This window comes from Desmodus rotundus, chromosome 5, assembly GCF_022682495.2.
Source record: "Desmodus rotundus isolate HL8 chromosome 5, HLdesRot8A.1, whole genome shotgun sequence".
Taxonomy (NCBI): domain Eukaryota; kingdom Metazoa; phylum Chordata; class Mammalia; order Chiroptera; family Phyllostomidae; genus Desmodus; species Desmodus rotundus.
The window spans coordinates 162686665-162704678 of NC_071391.1; the positions used below are offsets into that span (position 1 = coordinate 162686665).

General features: G+C 52.8%; 1 protein-coding gene across 3 annotated transcripts in view; it reads right to left on the bottom strand.

Moving 5' to 3' along the window:
* The window catches only part of LPIN1 (lipin 1), a 95715-nt gene that overhangs the window by 70319 nt on the left and 7382 nt on the right, over positions 1-18014 (bottom strand). For all 3 annotated transcript variants that reach the window (XM_045189603.3, XM_045189604.3, XM_071221580.1), the window contains exon 2: positions 6592-6648. In XM_045189603.3, coding sequence (XP_045045538.2) covers positions 6592-6648 — 57 coding nt within the window. The remainder of the gene's footprint in view (positions 1-6591; positions 6649-18014) is intronic.

The window sequence follows — 18014 nt, forward strand, 5'->3', positions numbered from 1 at the left end:
TTGATGGAGGAAATCACCTTAGCTATTTTTTACAAAGTGTAGAGATTTAGTATTATCCACTAAGTCTATTAAGAGGTTTCTGTAATAGATGTTGTCACAGAAAAGCATCGATTCTGAGAAAAGGTAAGCTATGTAGGAGCTCATTGATACGGTCAAGTCCCAGGCAAAAATGATGAATGAGTACAGGATACAATTGTTGAATTATTGTACAATCAACTAAAGAATAGTTTTAAAGGGCAATAAAAGTGGGAAGTTATAGCATCAGAACAGAATCAATAAAATAAGACAATACTGCTAAACCACAACCAGAAGTCTTCGCTCAGGTGTGACCCTGGGGGCCCAAACACTTGGCTGAGCATCAGGGAACATCCCCTGCCCATCTGAGCCCAGTCTTCATACAGATGCTCAGGATTAGCGCGAGGCTCTCTTCTCAACGGCAATCTCCTTGGCGTGCCCGGAATGCCTAGAGACAAATGGTATACAGTGGAGTGGAAGGCAAAAGTTGGTGGTATCAGTCAGCGGGCCCAGGGCCTTCTCCTTCATTGGGAACGTGCATAGCGGGTGGGGGGCGGGCAGCTCTCCTGGGCCTCCAGACGTACAAAACCTGCTTACCCCATCCCACATTGCTTTTGGATGGTGCTCTTGAGTCTTTGAGGAAAAGTCACGTAAGAACCAAGTTCTTACAAGGAAGACAATTTTTCTTTTTCTCTGGCTCGTGGTACTTTGGATCAATGTGCAGTTACTGCAGAGTCCGAAAGAGGATGACCCCGTGGTGAAAGGCTGGGCAGTAGGTTCTAGTAACCGCCTGGCATGTGTGCATGGCTTTGCTGACTTGTCAGAACGCAACACAGTAAATCGGCAAACAGGTGCCAGTCTAGCATGTCCAGCTGCCTGTCTGAGCGAATGCGACTGGCAGCCGCAGTGCCTACAACACAACAGGTCACTTCACCAAACACCAGGCTCTTCTGTGGTTTCTCCCGACATGGCTGCCCCTCCTTACCCAAACTGGGGGCGGTGCTAAAAATAATCACTGGCTCCTTAAATCGTCACTCTCACCTTCAAAAGTATTCTACTGAGACCAGAAGGTGTGTAACTGAGCCGGCATGCTCCACGGGCCGCAGACTCCAGTGTCTGTGATGCCCCGCCAGCCCTGGTAGAGGAAGAGCCCAGACTTTTGCATCTTCCCAAACCCAGGGCAGCGGGCTGCACAGAAAGGACTCATTTATGCAACAAAATGTTTCTGAGCACTTAACTGTACGCAAAGCACAGTGAGGTGTAAGTGATTAAGGGAAGCCTCTGTCCTCAGAGAGGTCAAGGTCTAATAGACAAGACCGTGTTCTCTGCAAGAGAAAACAAGGGCAGGAGGTTCACACCAAGAGGCCCCTTGGGTCGGAGAAGGGGCTGGTCCATGGGAGGATTAAGATTACGAGGTCTGTCCAGAAGGTACCCAGCCATGTAATATGAAAAATAGAGACATTTATTGAAGGAGATACAAGAAACCTTGTGTACAGGACAACGACGCCTCAGTCCCCTTCAAAGCAGGCACTTTGGGACCTCACACAGTTCTCCCAGTTGCCATCAGCTGCTCCATCATATTTCCCTGAATCTCATCAATGGTTTAAAATCTCCTCCCTTTCCAAGGTGATTTTAGTTTTGGGAAAAGCCAGAAGTCACAGGGCACCAAATCTGGGCTGTAGCGGGGCTGAGTCACCCAGGTGATTTAATGTTTTGCCGAAAAACTCTGCATGAGACAGAGTTTTGCATGGGCAGGTGCATAGTTGTGATGAAGCTGCCAATCACCAGTTGCCCATAGCAACAGCCTTCTGAATCATCGAATAGTTTCCACGGAGCAATGTTCAATCAAGCGCAATGCAAAGTTTGATGCAGATTTGTTGCTCTACTCAGTCATTTTGAATGTGACAGCCACCCGGTACACATGCTCACTCAGTGGCATCTACCGCCCCTGCTGACTAGTACAGAGAAGTTGTCATTGATCACGCATGCACATTCCAGTCCATTCTCTTTGGCTGCAAGGTTACATCGATGTCGTGTAAACTATTCACGTTATATTAATGATGGACGGACTTTTTCCAGACAGACTTTGCATATGCTAAAATGTGATGTTTCTTTTGTTTGTTCATTTTACATACATAACACTTTATTTCTTCATCTTGTTTTCATATCAATAAGCACTGAACTCTGATAAAGGAAGTCTCAGGAATGAGGAGAACATGGAAGAACTGGAGGTCAGCTGCCGGGGTCTGAGCCTGGACCACCGGTATCTTCTCAGGACCAGGGAAGAAGGTGTTTCAACCTCAATCCAGACTGGACCACGGCTCTGTGCACGGCTGTCTGCATTATAGAAACACCACTTCTTGGCTTCCTGCAACCTTTATTGCGCCAGCACGGAGGCGACCTGGTGGAATGCCAGGGGGTAAGAACTGCGGGCAGTATCCGGGTTCGTCCACAGCCTTCGTGGGTCCGGGCTGCATCATGTGGAGGCAGCGGAGGCGGTGAGCGCAGAGAGCCCGCTCAGCTCCACACTGCAGACCTGTGTCCATGCAACGCGTCTACGCACAAGTGACACGGGGCCCTGGGACACCTCTGTGAACCGGGAGAACCCGCTGAACAGGAAACGACCGTTGTCCACACAGTCCCAACAAAGCGCATCACTGTTGTGCTGCCTGTCACACAAGGGCTGCAGAGTGAGGCTGTAACGATCCACATTTCAGAAAAAAAGCAATTGGCTAGAAGAGATGCTGCCGCCCGCCTCTAGATAGGAACCCGGGGAATGTCATCTGACACCTGTGCGGTAGCTCCGTTGCCAATTCTGGACAAAAAAAGGAAGCCTTGGAGCAGATGGCAGGTGGTGCAGAACAGACAAATATATTGTTTTTACTTCCAGATATCTTATTACATTTCAAGGAAACTTCTGAACTTTAAAGCTCACAACAGAAGGGGCATCGTCAGTGGAACAGGTGTTTAAAGAAATCTGGAAGGCGAACGCACAGGGGGGTTGGACTGAAGAATGAATACAGCTCAGGCTGTCACCTGGAATACCTGCCGGGGGCTGCGGCCCTTGTACGCACTTGTGTTGCGGGGCAGGAAGTCACGGGCGAGCAGTGGGGAACTGTTTCTCCTGACAATGAAGAAGAAAGGCCGATATAACTTCCAGGAGAAACTCACCCCCCCCCCAAGGAAAACTCCGTGATGACTAAGGATTCTGAATGCACTAAAACAGGGTGAGACGAAACATAAGTGTCGGAGTGGGAGAAAGGGCGAGGCATTTGCATGGGATGCTCTGAGAGATTCAGCCAGAGTCTCCTCTGTCGGAGATGGTCCACAGGGTAATGTGCAAAGGAGGCAACGTACCCAGACTGGGGGCGGGAGGAGGCTTTTTGCAAGCCCGTGTTTCCTGGTTGATTCTCTAGAAACCAGACGCAGGAATCACTTGGATAACATTTTTCAAAAATAAATTTAAAGCTAGACACACATTTCACTCCCGCCCCCTACAAAAATGTGCTCCCTCCAAGAAAACTACATTTTAAATGCAGTCCTCTGTGAAACCTAATGACGACAAGAAATAAGAGAAACAAACAAAATATGGTTTCCAGTAACTGGGCCGGGATAATCCAGAACTCAGGAAGTGTTGCCCTTGTTAGAAATGCTGCGGTCGAAGCAGAGGGCGGCCGGGGGGAGGTGTTTTCAGGCACACTCCTCCGAAGACAGCAGGAAGATGGCCCGGCCTAAGGTAACAAATGGTGCCAATGTTCTGACAAGCGACATTGGTTAGGAGTTTCGGCGAACATGTCATTGCTCACCTGTCCCTCCAGATGCCAGGGCCCTTTACCTTGAATGAATCCGTGTGTGTGCACGGGGAGGGACGTAGAGGGTGAGAGTGTACTTCCTGGGGTCCTGCACCCCATGGCCAGATTCTTCAACCCAAAAGCCAGACCCCTTAGAGAAGCCTGTGCTCAAACGTTGCCCAGGTGCATGAAGAATTAGTCACTGGCTTCTCTGTGCTAACGAGCCCATGTGTGAGGGCTCCACAGTGGCACACCCCACAAAGCGTTGTCACCATGTCCTGGTGTGTACTGTCTCCTCTGCTGTTTGGTGGGCCCTTGAAGGGAAAGACCAACCGTGGCACACTCATCCCTGAATCCAGTGCCTGGCACCCGGCACACTCGTGCCTGGCACATTTGCAGAGTAACTAGGCGAGAGACAGGGACAAAGAGGCAGAGGGGGATTCTGCGTCTTTCTTTTGCTCTGTCTTACCTCCCCTCATTTTTGGTTTCTCATCACTAAGCATTTTTGGAATCTATGAACCTACCTTATAAGAATAACAGCATAAAAGTTACCAAATACTTTAACAGAGAACTTGATGGGAAACCCACCTCTATGCCCTTGTCCACCTCCCTATGCCACACGCTCTCCCCATGTGACTTTGCCCGCCTTCAGTGACATTGCTCTGCTACTGACCACACAGCTCAGGAGTTCTGGTCCAGACCCCGCCCCTCAGCTCTGGACCACACGTCCAAGTACCTGCTGGACACCTCCACTCGGGTGGGCCACAGGCACTTCAAACTCAACCAGCCCAGCAGTGAACTCGGGTCTCCAGCCCCCCACCATGACCATGCTCTGACAAGGCTGCTGATCTCATGTGGCACCACCTGCTTAACACCTTCCACGCCACCCCCCCCACTACCTGCAGGATCACACCCAAGGTCCTTAGAAAGGGGGACAAGCCCCTTGGTCATCAGGACCCAGCTTCCTCACCCTCCTTCTCCTCTTCCTCCTCTCCCTTCTCCGCGCCCACCGCCCACAAGCACCATGCCGTCCCACTTCCACGCCTGCCTCACGTAGGCCCTTTCAAGACTCGGCACGATGCTCTCCACCTGTTGGAGGCATTTCTCTGAAATTGCTGTTACACCTTCCACCCACCTAAGCTGAGTTCCAGACCCGCTTCTGCACTGAGCCTTGTGGTGACCAGCTAGCCCTTCGTGTTCAAGACTGAAGGAAATCTCCATGTACAGAGGAGGGATGAAATAACGTTCAGAAAAGTTAGCTGACTTGTCCGGTGACACACTTACTCTAAGTGACAGAGCTGTGACCAGGACTTTGGGCTCCTAACCCAGTTCTCCTGGTCAGACAGTAACGATTTTCTGTCATTTAGCCTCTTCTCTCCATGGCTTCCTGTCTGGTCCCTTGAGGACCTCTGAGGAGGGCCCCGTTGAGGGCCTGCCGGAGATGCCTAGTGGACTGCCTTGTCCCACCTGCCTCTCTCTGTCCCATAGCCCCTGGGCCAGAGGATGCAGCTGGACACCAGACCCATGGGCTCCCGCCCCAGCTGCCCCCCCCACCCCGATCTGAGGAATGGGGACTTGGCCGTGAGCCTCAGCCCACCTCAGGTTACCCCTGCACTTCCCCCCACAGAAGAGGCACCCACTTACCTCCTGCCCCGTCTCTCCCCCATGGAGGTGGCCCCCCCCCAGGCCTAACAGCCACCAACTGTCGGCTGGCCTGCATTCCTGGCCTCTGATTGGGCCCCATCCCTGCCAATCCCCTCGGAAATGGAATTTCTGCTCTTCACAGAGTCCCGGGCCAGGACCCCTCAGAGCCTTCTTCCTTCATCCACAGGGAAACTGCTTGCTCTGGCCGCCCCTGTGCTAGGCCTCACGAGTCCCCTGAAAACCCCCTTGGTCCCTGCTCTCCTCCAGAGTCCCTCACAGACAGTGAGCCCTTCGAGAATGAAGACTGAGTGTTGTTACTTTTGCTCTACATCCCCAAGGCCTGGACAGGCCACAGAGGGACAAATAGGGGTCCAGGCTGTATCACTTCATCCCTTGGGTTTAAGGTGCATGGGGCATAGTCAGGTATACGTTGTCGCTGAAGCTACAAGTGTAGCTCCAGGGCCAGGGGCGTGCCCTGGGAGACAGGGACTGGAGGCATGGGCTGGGACCACCGTCGGGGGCTTGTGCGAATATCCCTCCCGAACAACCAAGGCCCAGACCCGCACATCCATGAGGAGAGTCTAGAAGCTGGAAGCGGTGTCCTCAGGTTGTAAAACTTGGGGTCTAGGGAGATCCCAAAAGACAGCGTCCATGGGCAAAGCTGAGAGCGAAGCGCTAAGCACGGTCACAGAGACCAACCACAGTGCCTGAGCCCGCGGGTACAGGAGGAAGAGGCAGAACCTGCTAATGGACCTTGAGGGGCTGCAGGCAGCTGTGTGTATCTCATCAGATACATGCGACCTTACACTGTGGGGCAACAATGGCTTGGGTGCTGATAGGAACATTTCCTGTCCTCACTAGGGAGCCACTCAGTGATTTTTAATCAGAGTGGCAGCAAAACCACACCCCTGCCTGGGGGAGAATGCAGGGAGAGGAGATTAGAAACTAAGGAACTGGTTCTTAGCTCCATCAAACTTGAGAAAAGCGCCACAGGCCAGGTCTGCAGCACCAGCTGAATGGCGGGGTGCTGGCCTGGAGCCTGCACCTGCCCATGGCAATGAACCACAGTTTGTCAAAGAGTCTTGTCTCTCGTCCTGAAAGGTAAAAGCACAATCAGGACATTCACAGCAACTTCACTCACGTTGATGTTTGAAGACCATACATTTCGAATCCATCCGGGGTCTCTCATTATGGGAATCTGCAAAACACAAACACGAGAAGTTATTGAATGAAAACATCCTGGAATTACATCGTGGCGATGATCACACGACGCTGGGAATACACTGAACTCCACCGATGGTGCGCTCGAGCGTGGCGGGTTCTGTGCCCTGCGAGCTCCATCTCAGTAAGAAAGGAAGTTAGGTACAAAGGCTGTGGCGACTGTTCTCCGAGCACACGTGAGGTCTCTGTGACACCGAGCACCATAAAGCCACCGACCTCTCCCCTCCTTCCTGCCTTCCTCTCGTCCCTCCCAGAGCGCTCGTGACCCGTCAGTGAAACTTCAGGAGTTGGGTCCATGGTCGGGAGACACAGGTCGAGCGGGGCCCTTTTCTTTCTTTTCTTTTAAATGCCCTTCTCAAGCACAACCTGTTGCAGGAGGCCGTGTGTGAGGAGACAGAGGGGAATGGCATGGTCATATCGAGGAAGGGCCCAGAGTCTGCAGCCGTGGCTCCAGAACCCTGAGGTTTCAGACAGCGCCATTTGAGAGCCCCCACTGCACGTGGCAGGAGCTATGGACAGTGGGACAGGCAGGCCTGTGTTTCACAGGATCGGTTTGGTGGGGGGACCGTTGCAGAGTCCCGGAACCACTTCCAGAATAAAAAGGGTACAGTTTCCTGTAAACCAGAACCTGGGAACGAGGCAGATGTGACTTCACGGGTTCTACCCAAGTCTATTTCCTCATTGGGAAAGTGGGGTAAGGCAACTGGTTTCTTCACCTATCAATTAACTAATGGGCAGTTAATTCAGTCCTGGTTTCAACCACGCGATGTGTTTGACCCACTCGCTGGAGTGCATGTCACCCCCTGCGGACAGCACAGCAGGCCACAGAAAGTCCTGCGAGATGGATACAGATGTCCTGGACCATCCAGCCCAAATTCCGAGGGGGCACAAGCAGCCGCGCCTGCCAGCGCTCGCTGGGGACAGCAGTTACACTGATTTCGCGCTCACGGGAGGGGCTACAGAGCCTGGCGGCAGGTCGAACTCACGAGGCCTGGGTTTGGTCCTGGTTGAAAATAAAGTTTCAAATCAAATACCAAACACATGCGGGGGAACAAAAGTAGGTTTACGGTCGTGAGTACGTGAAACAGCTTATTCTTGTGTTATAATTTATTAATCCTTGTGCTACTTTCCATACGAACAGCGGTAAACCTGCTTTTGCCCCACGCTCTGTGCATTTCACTGCCACGGGGGCAATGGCGCTGCCCTGCCGAGGGTTTGGGTTGGTTTCGGAGATTAGACATAGCACAAGAACACCAGAAGTGGTGTTCCCGGGTGTTTCCACAGTAACTCTCAAAGCTAATCTCAAAGCTAAGAAGAAATGACCCCATTCCACCCACAGCTATTTGTCGTCATTCAACAGCCCAGCACGCACGTGGAAGCCCAGCCTTCGGGCCCTGGGCAACAACAGTTACCAGTCTTAGTGGATGCGGAAACGAACCTGGGTTTGAATCCCAGCCCCCTCACTGAGAGCTGAGTGGCCTTTGAGGAAGTTGACTGTTCTAAGTCTCAAAGGCCCCACCTCCAAACACCATCGCACTGGAGATTCCGGCTTCAGTACATGGATTCGGGAGCACACAAACATTCCGTCCATCACAGTATGGCATGTGTTAAAATTTAAATGAGGAATAAAAGGAAAAAAGAAGTAGAGAAGGAAAATGGAGTCACGAATGAGGCCAACGCACACGTGTATTACACTGAGTCCTACTTGTCTGCAAAAAATGGGCAGAAAGGTGGCCCTGGCTGCCAATGAGAAGGCCCCGAATGGGTACGCAGCTCATAGCGTGACTGCGGCGGAAGCAAGCCCTGTGTTCAGAGATGCTCGCCTGCTCCTGAGTGTTCCGTTTCTGATCCGCGCCCAGGAATAGCAACTACCTTTTGTGCGGGGCGTTATTGTCTCACGCGGTATTTTCTCTTCTGATTCTTACGTTGGCTCTACAAGGTAGCTATTTCATCGCTATCCTTTCTTTACAGAAGAGAAGACTGAGTTTTTGTAGTTATTGTTTGCTTGTTTGTTTTTCTAAAGATTTTATGTGCTTATTTTTAGAGAGAGGGGAAGGGAAGGAGAAAGAGAGGGAGAGAAGAAACATCAATGTTTGTTGCCTCTCATGCTTCTCGTAGGATGCCCCAGCTGGGGACAAACCCACAACCCAGACACGTGCCCTGACCAGGAGTCAAACCAGCGACCTTTCACTTTGCAGGACAACTCCCAACCAACCGAGTCACACCAGTTGCGGCATGTTTGTTTGTTTTTAAGAAGAGAAGATCGAGGCTTAGAAAGACTTCAGTGACAGGCTACTTTGCTGCTCCACAGGTCAGGATTTCCAGACCAGACCCCGCCCTCAGCTCCAGACCACACATCAGGTACCTAATGGACACCTCCACATGGATGGACCACAGGCATTTCAGGCCAATAGACCCTATCTAACCTGCGTGCCCCCAGGAGTTCCCCAGAATAGTGCAGAAATGGAAGGAGAATCTGTAGTCAGGGAAAGTGCGTCTAAACCCTGGTTATAATACTTAATAATGCTTGATGGGGAAGGTTTGCCCTTCCCATGGGCTAGATAGGCTGTGTATCAGACTACAGGGGACCTCAGATTTTTGGCTGCTCCTCTCACTGACTAGCCCTCCCCTTACTCTGAGCGTGCCTGTGTGAGTTGTTTGCTATGCAGGACAAGTGCCGGTCTCCAAGCCCTGAGGCTAGGTTGTAAGAGACCTTCCAGCAGCCCCCGGCCCCTGGCCACACTCTTTATGGGGACACCAGCTGTGCTGTAAGAGGTGTGACTGTCCTAAGGTCCATGTCTGTGCCAGCCTGTGTAGGCACTCCTGAAACAGCCCCAGCTGAGTGGCCTTCCGGCCACCCCCACCTAGCCACCAGACACCTGCGGGAAGTCATCGTGGTCCTTCTGGGCCAGCCCACCCGCCAGTCAGGTTCCCCTGCGTCATCGCAGTAACACAGGAGGAGCAGAATGGTCACCCAGCCATTGAAACCACGGGAGAGACAGTAGTAGTTGTGATCAGTAGTTTGTTTCAAACCATTTGAAACAAATGGTTTCAAAGTCATTTGTTTTGGAGGATTAAGTGGCCACCACGGAGCATGTGCTTGCAGGGAGAGGGGCTGGGTTGTATTGCTCTGTGGGACTGGGCATAAAATTGCACCTGTGTATCTGTTTCCTGGTGGAAAGTGATTTTGCAAGATGTCTGTCTATGTGTTTGCTCTTAACTGTACAGTCTGTGCCTCTGAGTGCTTGACGCGTGTGTTTTTTATTTTCTGGGTGTGTTTATGGCCAAATGATGAGGCTGACTCTCCCGTGTGAAATCGAATCCCAGTCCTCCGGGCCCTCTTTGCTTGTTTGTGAAGAGAACCACGGAGACCATAAATGTTTGCATATGTGGGCGTGTCTGCACGAGAAGGTTTGATTGGAGGACTCGGACACAGCCTCTGATGAGCAGGTTCTACTGGGGAATTCAATACAGGCCATCAGTGAGCACCCACTGTTCGCCAGGCACTATGCCAGGAGCCAGGAATTTGGAGAAGAAAACCTGGCACAGTGACCTGGGCGAGGCCAGCAGCATCACGGAGACTCCGTGAGGATCGGGCCAGGATTAGACTCCAGGAAGCGGGGGCAGCCGCAGGGGTTCCTGGGCACCCTGAAGCCCTGGCCTCCATACGTGTACAGTTGGTCCCTCTGGGCCCATGCGTGGGCAGCTCAGAGGCAAGACACCCCCATCCAGCCCCCCCAAGCTGTCTCATGGGATGCTATTCAAAAACCAGTTTTCCAGTAGGTGCAAGAAATTTAGAAGCAAAGATGAAGATTTTTTTTCTTGTGTGGCTCCTCTGTGCTCTTACTACATCACCGTTCACTGGCCATTTCCAAGAAGGATACAGAATGTAGCAGTTCCCAGACCTCATCAGCCTGAGCTCCCTTTTTGCTGAGTAGATGGTGGTATTTGTGTGCCAGATAACTCATCTGGGAGAATTCTGCTGCAGAAACAACAGGTGACCTGGGAGGCCAGTCATTCACACATCCCACTTCTACCTATTTCCCACCCCACACCTGCCCCCCATGATAAGGCCGTAGATTTAAGAAATTCAAGTCTGAATGGAGAGACCCATGGAATAAGCCAAATGAGGGCTGGGGGGTAGGGAGCACTGAAGGGGAATGGCTGTTTGTGCCACCGTGATGACAGACAGACCGAGAGACAGAACTGAGGCCAGAGTAAGGGAGGCTGGCCCAGCCGGCCACACCACCACCTCAGCACCCGCCCCATGGGGCTCCTACCACAGACAGACCCTGGGCACACGCTAAGGTTTCCTCCTCAGCTGGGCCATGCCGTGTAAACAAGGCATGTCTTTCTCACATGCCCACGTGGTTCGGCATGGTAACCTTGCCTTTTTGTTGTCTGCATTTCGATGCTTTCCCATGTGGGGCCTTGCTGCCCCAGTGAGACTGTTCTCCCAGGACCAGCCGAGGAGAGGGAGCGGAGTCACCCATGTGCCACAGCACAGCTGCTCTGAGATTACGAAGAAGAAGAAGGAGCGCGCATTCACTTATCTTCCTAAGAAGAAAAACCTCTTACTTGGGGCCCAGCCGACACCCCAGCAACCACGATCACTTTCTTCTCTGGTTCCCAGGGCTTGACGGCGTTTATGGGCATGCCTTTCCTAGAGAGCCAACCAACCAGAGCCTCTAACTCAGCCGCCTCCTTGATCAGGCACTCGCATGGGGGGCTGCTACCCGCCCGCTCTAATCACCGCAGGGCCAAGTCCCAGACCTCTAGGGGCCTGTGCCCCAGAGCCCCTGAAAGCGTGCACACTAGCCGGTCCTACACTGTCTGTTGCTCCTTCCCCATGGCAAACACAGTAAAGCCCTTCCCATGCATTCCCTTGCTCCCTCTGCCTCCCCACGTGACCCCGTTCCTGTTTCCATGGGCCTGGGAGGGTCACAGAGTTCTTGCTGCACGATAGTCATTTACGTGTCTTATCAACCCTGAACAAAGCAAGTCCCGGCTCCCCTTAAAACACACAGCATCCTGAAGCCACAAGCCCAGGGGACACCATGAGAACATCAAGGCATTGAGATGCATGGGGACAGAGGGGACACAAATAGTTAAGGAACAGTTTATTTAGTGCAGCCACAGCCCAAACCAGACAGACACCAACCAACCAAAAATAACACGTCGGCCCTGGACACACGAGAAAGCACAGTGAGTGCTTTCATCTGTAAAATGGGCACAAGGACATGTTGCTATTATTGGGGTTAAATGTGAATGAACATAAAACAGTAGGCACAGAAACCAGAGCCTGTTGTGCCTTCACCAAATGCTGTATTTTATCATTATTACTATTATTATTATTATTACCCCCACCATCACTACATACCACAAAATGGCAGCAGTGTGGTGCAGTTACTCCTTCTGTGAGAGCCACCTGGGCCCGGTGCAGGGGACAGACCCGCGTGCCGCTGCAATTCAGAGACACACCAGTGAGCACTGCATCAGTCCGACCCAGTCACACCCTAACCGAGCATCACGGCTTGTCACGCTCTGTGCTAAGCGCTGAGTTCCTCGCTGGGGCGATTACAAAATTCACTAAGAAAGGATCACTTGATCCCTGGCTGGTGTAGCTCAGTGGATTGAGTATGGGCTATGAACCAAAGGGTCGCCAGTTCTAGTCCCAGTCAGGGCACATGCCTGGGCTGCAGGCCAGGGCCACATAAGAGGCAACTACACATCAATGTTTCTCTCCCACCCTTCCCCTCTCTCTAAAATTAATTTTAAAAACCTTTAAAAAAAAAGGATCACTTAGGTTATTGATGGTCCAGCAAGGAAAACAGGTACAGAAACGAATCTCTCAAATCCAACCCGATGTGTGCGATTGCGAGGCATGAACCAAGCACTGGGGGCAGCCCAGCAGGGCTGGGGGGCCCTGAGGAGGATAAGGGAGGGTCAGAGAAGACATCCCAGAGGAGCTGGGTGTTGATGACCAAGTAGGAGTCACCGGGCCAACAAGGGAGGACGTGGCCAGCAGAGAGACGACACAGCTTCGAGGAGCCCTGAGTCGTCCTGTAAGCCAGTGAGGAGACAAGAACACAGAGTGTGGGACACAGAGCTGAGAGAGAGAGAGGGCCCTGCAAACCAGGAAGGGGAGCCGAAGACTAAGGTGGGAAGAATCAGGTGCACCGAGGCTCTGTCCTGGGGAGTGACAATGCGACGCAAGCCATGGGGACAGAGGACGGCCTGGAAGGCCAGGAGTGAGCAGAGGCTCTGGTGGTGGGGGGCAGTCTTAGTCACCACAGAGCGAGCACCAGCCACGTGCTGAGACCCGTACCCATCACTTAAACATGTGTCTCTTGATACCTCGCTGCCTCCCAGTGAGAGATTACATCAGCATCAACTGCTTTACGTGACCTGCCCAAGGTCACGTGCTGTGGAAGTCACCAAGTGGAGACCTGACCCAGGCCAGGTCTGTCCAACCCCAAAGCCTTTGCTCTTCTCTCTCTGATTTGCCTTCAGCAGTACAGGGAGGAGGTGCAGAGGCTGCTGCAACAGCCAATGAGGAAGGCAGGAAGCGGCAGCATTGGGTCAGGACAGAGAGAGGGACAGAGGTCAGGATGACAGAGCCTGTGATGGCCACACAGGCTAGGATTCCGGGCAGCCTCGACCTCGCCCACCCACAATGCCCCGGGCATCATACACCCGACCAAGGCTGGTTAAGTTCTGGACACGGGGCTGTGCTTCTGCGCTTGGGCAGGCTCTTGGGGCTACACTTGGAGCAGACTGAACCCTTGACTGCAGGTGACTCTGAACCGTGGACAGCATGCCCAGCACCCTAGTCAGACCTGAGACGTGGTGACCATTCGAAGCTGCACTTAGAGGGATTCCAACCCATGGAGCCAGGCAGACTGATGGCCCCCTCAGTGTGGAATAGTAACACACGCCCACTACGTGCCAGGTACGTGATCCATTCCTACCCTCCTTCTCTAAGCATTGTGGGTGACACCATCCTGTTTTTTACCAGAGAAGCTGAAATTCAGAAAGCTTGAGAAATGTCCCCAAGGCTACACAGCTGACATGTTCTGTCCACTCTAAAGGTCCTGTCCCTCTTTGTCCAGCTGGCCAACTCCTACTCGCCCTCAGCCAATGCTCCCAAGTTTGCAGACACAGCATTGGGCTGTCTAAAAGCCCAACCTTTAAAAACCTGACCCATGAACTGAAAAGTAGGCGAGTTTCACTAGCCCAGAACATGAAGAAACAGCTGCCTCTGAAGACATCAGGTCCATGTGACACTGTTGTTGCATTTCTCAGAAAAGGCGGGTGACTGGGAAACCAGTCAGCAGCCCTCATTCTGGGGAGGACTTTTAAATAAAGAACTCGGAGAAAGCCCCTTGACCTTGGGTACATCCAGTCCATTCTTCAAAAGCCGGTCTCCTGAGACAGCTGCCATGAAGCTGGACCCCAGCCAGGCTGCAGAGCCAGCAGCACCCAAGAGGGGTGATGGCCTGGGCATTGGGACACTACAGGGCCCACGCCTCTGGGCTCTCCCCAGTGTCCCATGGGCTGAGCTGGCGGAGACAACAGACCCAATGCCTGGAGACTTGGGGCCTTCAGAGAGGGGCACCGAAGGGAAGGTTTGTCTGTTGCTTGAGAGAAAATGACAACGCAGCCAGCACTGACCACAGTGACACCATCTGGCCACCACTGACCCACTCGCAGCCCCAGCCAGGCCCGTAAGCAAAGCTGGACTCTGGGCTGGGAAACTGGCCAAAGCTGAGGCAGGCGTGACAAGTTGGGCCTGTCCCCTCCTTGGAGGGACACAGGGGGCTGGGCGCCCCAGCTCTGTGGGGACAAGGCCAACTAATGAGGTGTAAGTCAGGTTTTCAGCCACAAAGGCAGGCAACCAAGCTCTTCCCCACTCACTCCCCCGTGAACGGTGGCCTGTCCCTGCCCTGGGCCAGGCCCGGCAGAGTCACAAGCAATGGCAGGCAAGGAAGGAGCCAGCAAGTCATCGAGGATCAGCAGACGCTGCGCGCCCTCCTGTGGGGAGACAGGCCGAGCTCCTGAGTCATGGCACACGAAAGCAGGGAGAGGCAGGCGCCAAAGCCCGACTCCTGGTTCCGCCCAGTGTGGCCAGAAGGGCTCCTTCCTGGCCCCCATGCGTCAGGCCCAGGCCACCAGGGGCGCAGCTGCAGCCGGGAAGGCAGAAGAACCCCAGGGCTGCTGCAAACGTGGGAACTGAGCCAGGTTGCTGGAATGGGCAGTTGTTTCAGGAGCAGCCGGGAGGCCAGCCCCAGGAGCATCCCGGGGTCTGAGGCAGCAGAGGGGTCTGGTTAAGAATGCAGGTCCACAGGCACAGATAACAAAGGGTGTGGGGATAGCCTGGGGGTGTGGGGCGGGGTGCTAGGTGGAGGGGGCAGAGGAGGAAAATTTGGAACAACTGTAATAGCATAAATAATATATATTTTTTAAGTATCAACTAAAAAAACCCCACAGGTTCTGGGGTAGGGCCTGAGCATCTGCATTTCTCAGCAGCTTCCAGGGCACCGCCCCGCTGCTGCTCGTCTGAAGACCCCACTCTGCACAGCACAGGGCTCTAGATTCAGACCAGCTCACCCTGCGGAGCAGATCGATCACTCAGTGGAGTGCCTGGGTCACAGTTAGATCATTCTAGAATCCCTAGACCCATGTGTCCCAAACCTGCCTGCCCATCAGAGTTACACTGGCACCTTGTTAAACACGCCCACCACTCAGCGCCAGAAATTTCATTCCATGGGGACTCTGGGATTCCATAGTATTAAAAAAAAAAGTTGCTCAGAGATTCTGGGGCTGAGCCCTTTCCAAAGGCAACTAACTGCCCCACCTGGCTTTCCTGCCGCCCCAGGACCAGGCTCGTCTTTTCTATTTCCAACTCTCTAGCTCCACCTACCGTTTTATCTTGTCAGTCCCAAAGACCTCAAAGCTCCCACTCACAACTGGACAAGGTACCCAGAAAGCCCCTGGAGTGTGATTAGGAGGACAGGAGGAAGGCTGGCCCCTGACCCAAAATAAGCTTTCCCTCCCACTTTAACTGGCCCCGATGCCTTCCATTTCTCAGCTGCAGTATAACCCCAAGATCTCGGGGACAGGGCCAGGCTCCTATTTCTCTCTCTATCCTGGGGCCAAACACAGTGAAGAGAGTACAGCCTCTGCACCCATGACGGTAAAATTTAAGTGAAAACTTTGGGCTACGCATTGCCCTTCCTTCCATTTCATCACAGGAAAACCTGTGGGGAAGAGCAGCTTAAACGAGTTGCAGCCTGTGGCTTCTCCTCAAGGACACAAACTGAGCAACACGAGAGCAGAGCGGACCTTGGAGGGGAGGAGGGATGGAAATGCGGGAGAAGGGACACGAGGCGGACGCTCCATGGAGCCCTTGCTGGGCTTCCAGTGCTACTTGCTAAGCATTTCACAAACACTGCCGCTCGGGACCTAAACCTGATCTCTTCTCAGCATCCACGGGAGAACGCACTAACACGCACACTCTCAGGGCCCGCTCTGACCTGCTGAATCAAATCTCTAGCAGCAGAACGGGGGAACTCTCCATGCTCCCAGGGGAGCCTGGTATTTGGGGTGCACGGATGACTTCGTTGAACCCCCACGGCAGCCCACTGTACAGACAAGGTCACGAGTGTGAACTCACACGGGGCCAGAGCCAAAGTGAGACAACAGGACCAGACTTTGTACCGGCATTTTCACAGGAAGCAAAAATATTCAGAATCCTGGGAGGAATAAAGACTTTTTGCCGTGAACACGCCAGCATTTGCTGAGGACGCACAGTGAGGCACGGCTCCATTTAGGGCACGGCCACCGTGTGCACTTGACCCTGCGAGCCCCGAGTGAGTTGTTCTTGGTGGTGGAAAGCCACGGGCATTGGCAACCGGTAAGAAAGGAGCAGGTGCCAGACCGCACAACTCTGGCAAAGTAAACCCACTCATTTTTCATAGAACAATCACGTTCCCTGACCAGGGGCCAATCGCCCACACAAACGCAGGCAGGGGCATGCAAACAATAGTTTCAACCAGGCATCTGATAACATCTTCCATGATGGACGCCCTAAAGGGTCGGTCGGATGACCTGGGTTGGGTCACATTGCGCTAAGCCCAGGCAGTTAGACTAACATTCCTGAAGAACGTGGAAATCAGCTGGGAGGGATGATTTCATGCCACTGGCTGTATTCTAGTAGCACCTTCCTTCCCAGACATTTTATCAGTACTGGGTTGGACTAGAAAGCATGTTTGTGATTAACAGTCAGAGGTGGGACAGTGAATTTGTCCCTTGAATCACACCCTCTCGCCCAAACTCAGAGTCTGTAACAGGATAAATCAAAACGACGCCGTGAGGCTCACATACAAGGTGAGCGTCCTGAACCAAAGACAGACAGGATATGGAAAGGCGCTGGTCTCGAGGCTCGGGTCCAGATGCTGAGGGTGTGGCCAGCCCCTGGGGAGGGACACATGAGACTGGGCACAGGAACCAGGCTCCCCACGGAAGCCCCACGCGGGAAGCGGTCCCCACTGCTGGCAAAAGAGACTTTAAAAAGCAGCTCCACTGCTTCAGGCCACAGCTCTGGAGGACGGGGGGAGGACGGAGGGAGGACGAGAACACGACCTTTCAAACAGCAATCAGGCGGAGGGGCTGCCCCACTCAGAGTGTGTGCATCAAACTTCTCCAAAGTCACCACCCAAAAAGGGGCCTGAGAAGAGACATGACAGGTGAGTGGAAGAAGGCTCTGAGCTTTGAGGAGGCAAATAAAAATGAACCCACACGCACTGCAGTGACAACGTAGAACATACAAGGCGAAGGACGAACTTGAAAAGTCTCGCAGGAGACGAATATGTTCTCACTACGGAGGGGAAGCAACTGTCAGCCGACAGGGAGCTAAAGTCTAGATGACTGGCAGGCATATAAAAATAATAAAGAATGTAAAACTAAACTAGACATTAAGTGGATATGTTTAAAAACTAAGGACAAGCACCAAAAGAACAGGAATTCAATGCACAGTCGTAACATCTGCTGAAGGAAAACAAAAGGTGGGATGGGGAACTATATCTTTTCAATTGTCCATTCAACTGAAGTCAGGAAAGGAACGCAAATAGGTCAGACTTTCAGATGTAACAAAATGGATACACCGGATAACAGAATCTCAGGATCCGAGGACTTGACAGGTCTGAAACCAGTGAAATGGCATTTAACACAGATATACTAAGACTCAAAGTCAATTGTGCAACTCCTAGTAAAATCATGAACACTGTCTGCGTATCTGGTATTTTCTGGAAACTCCGTGACTCTGAGGTTCAGGACTGAGAG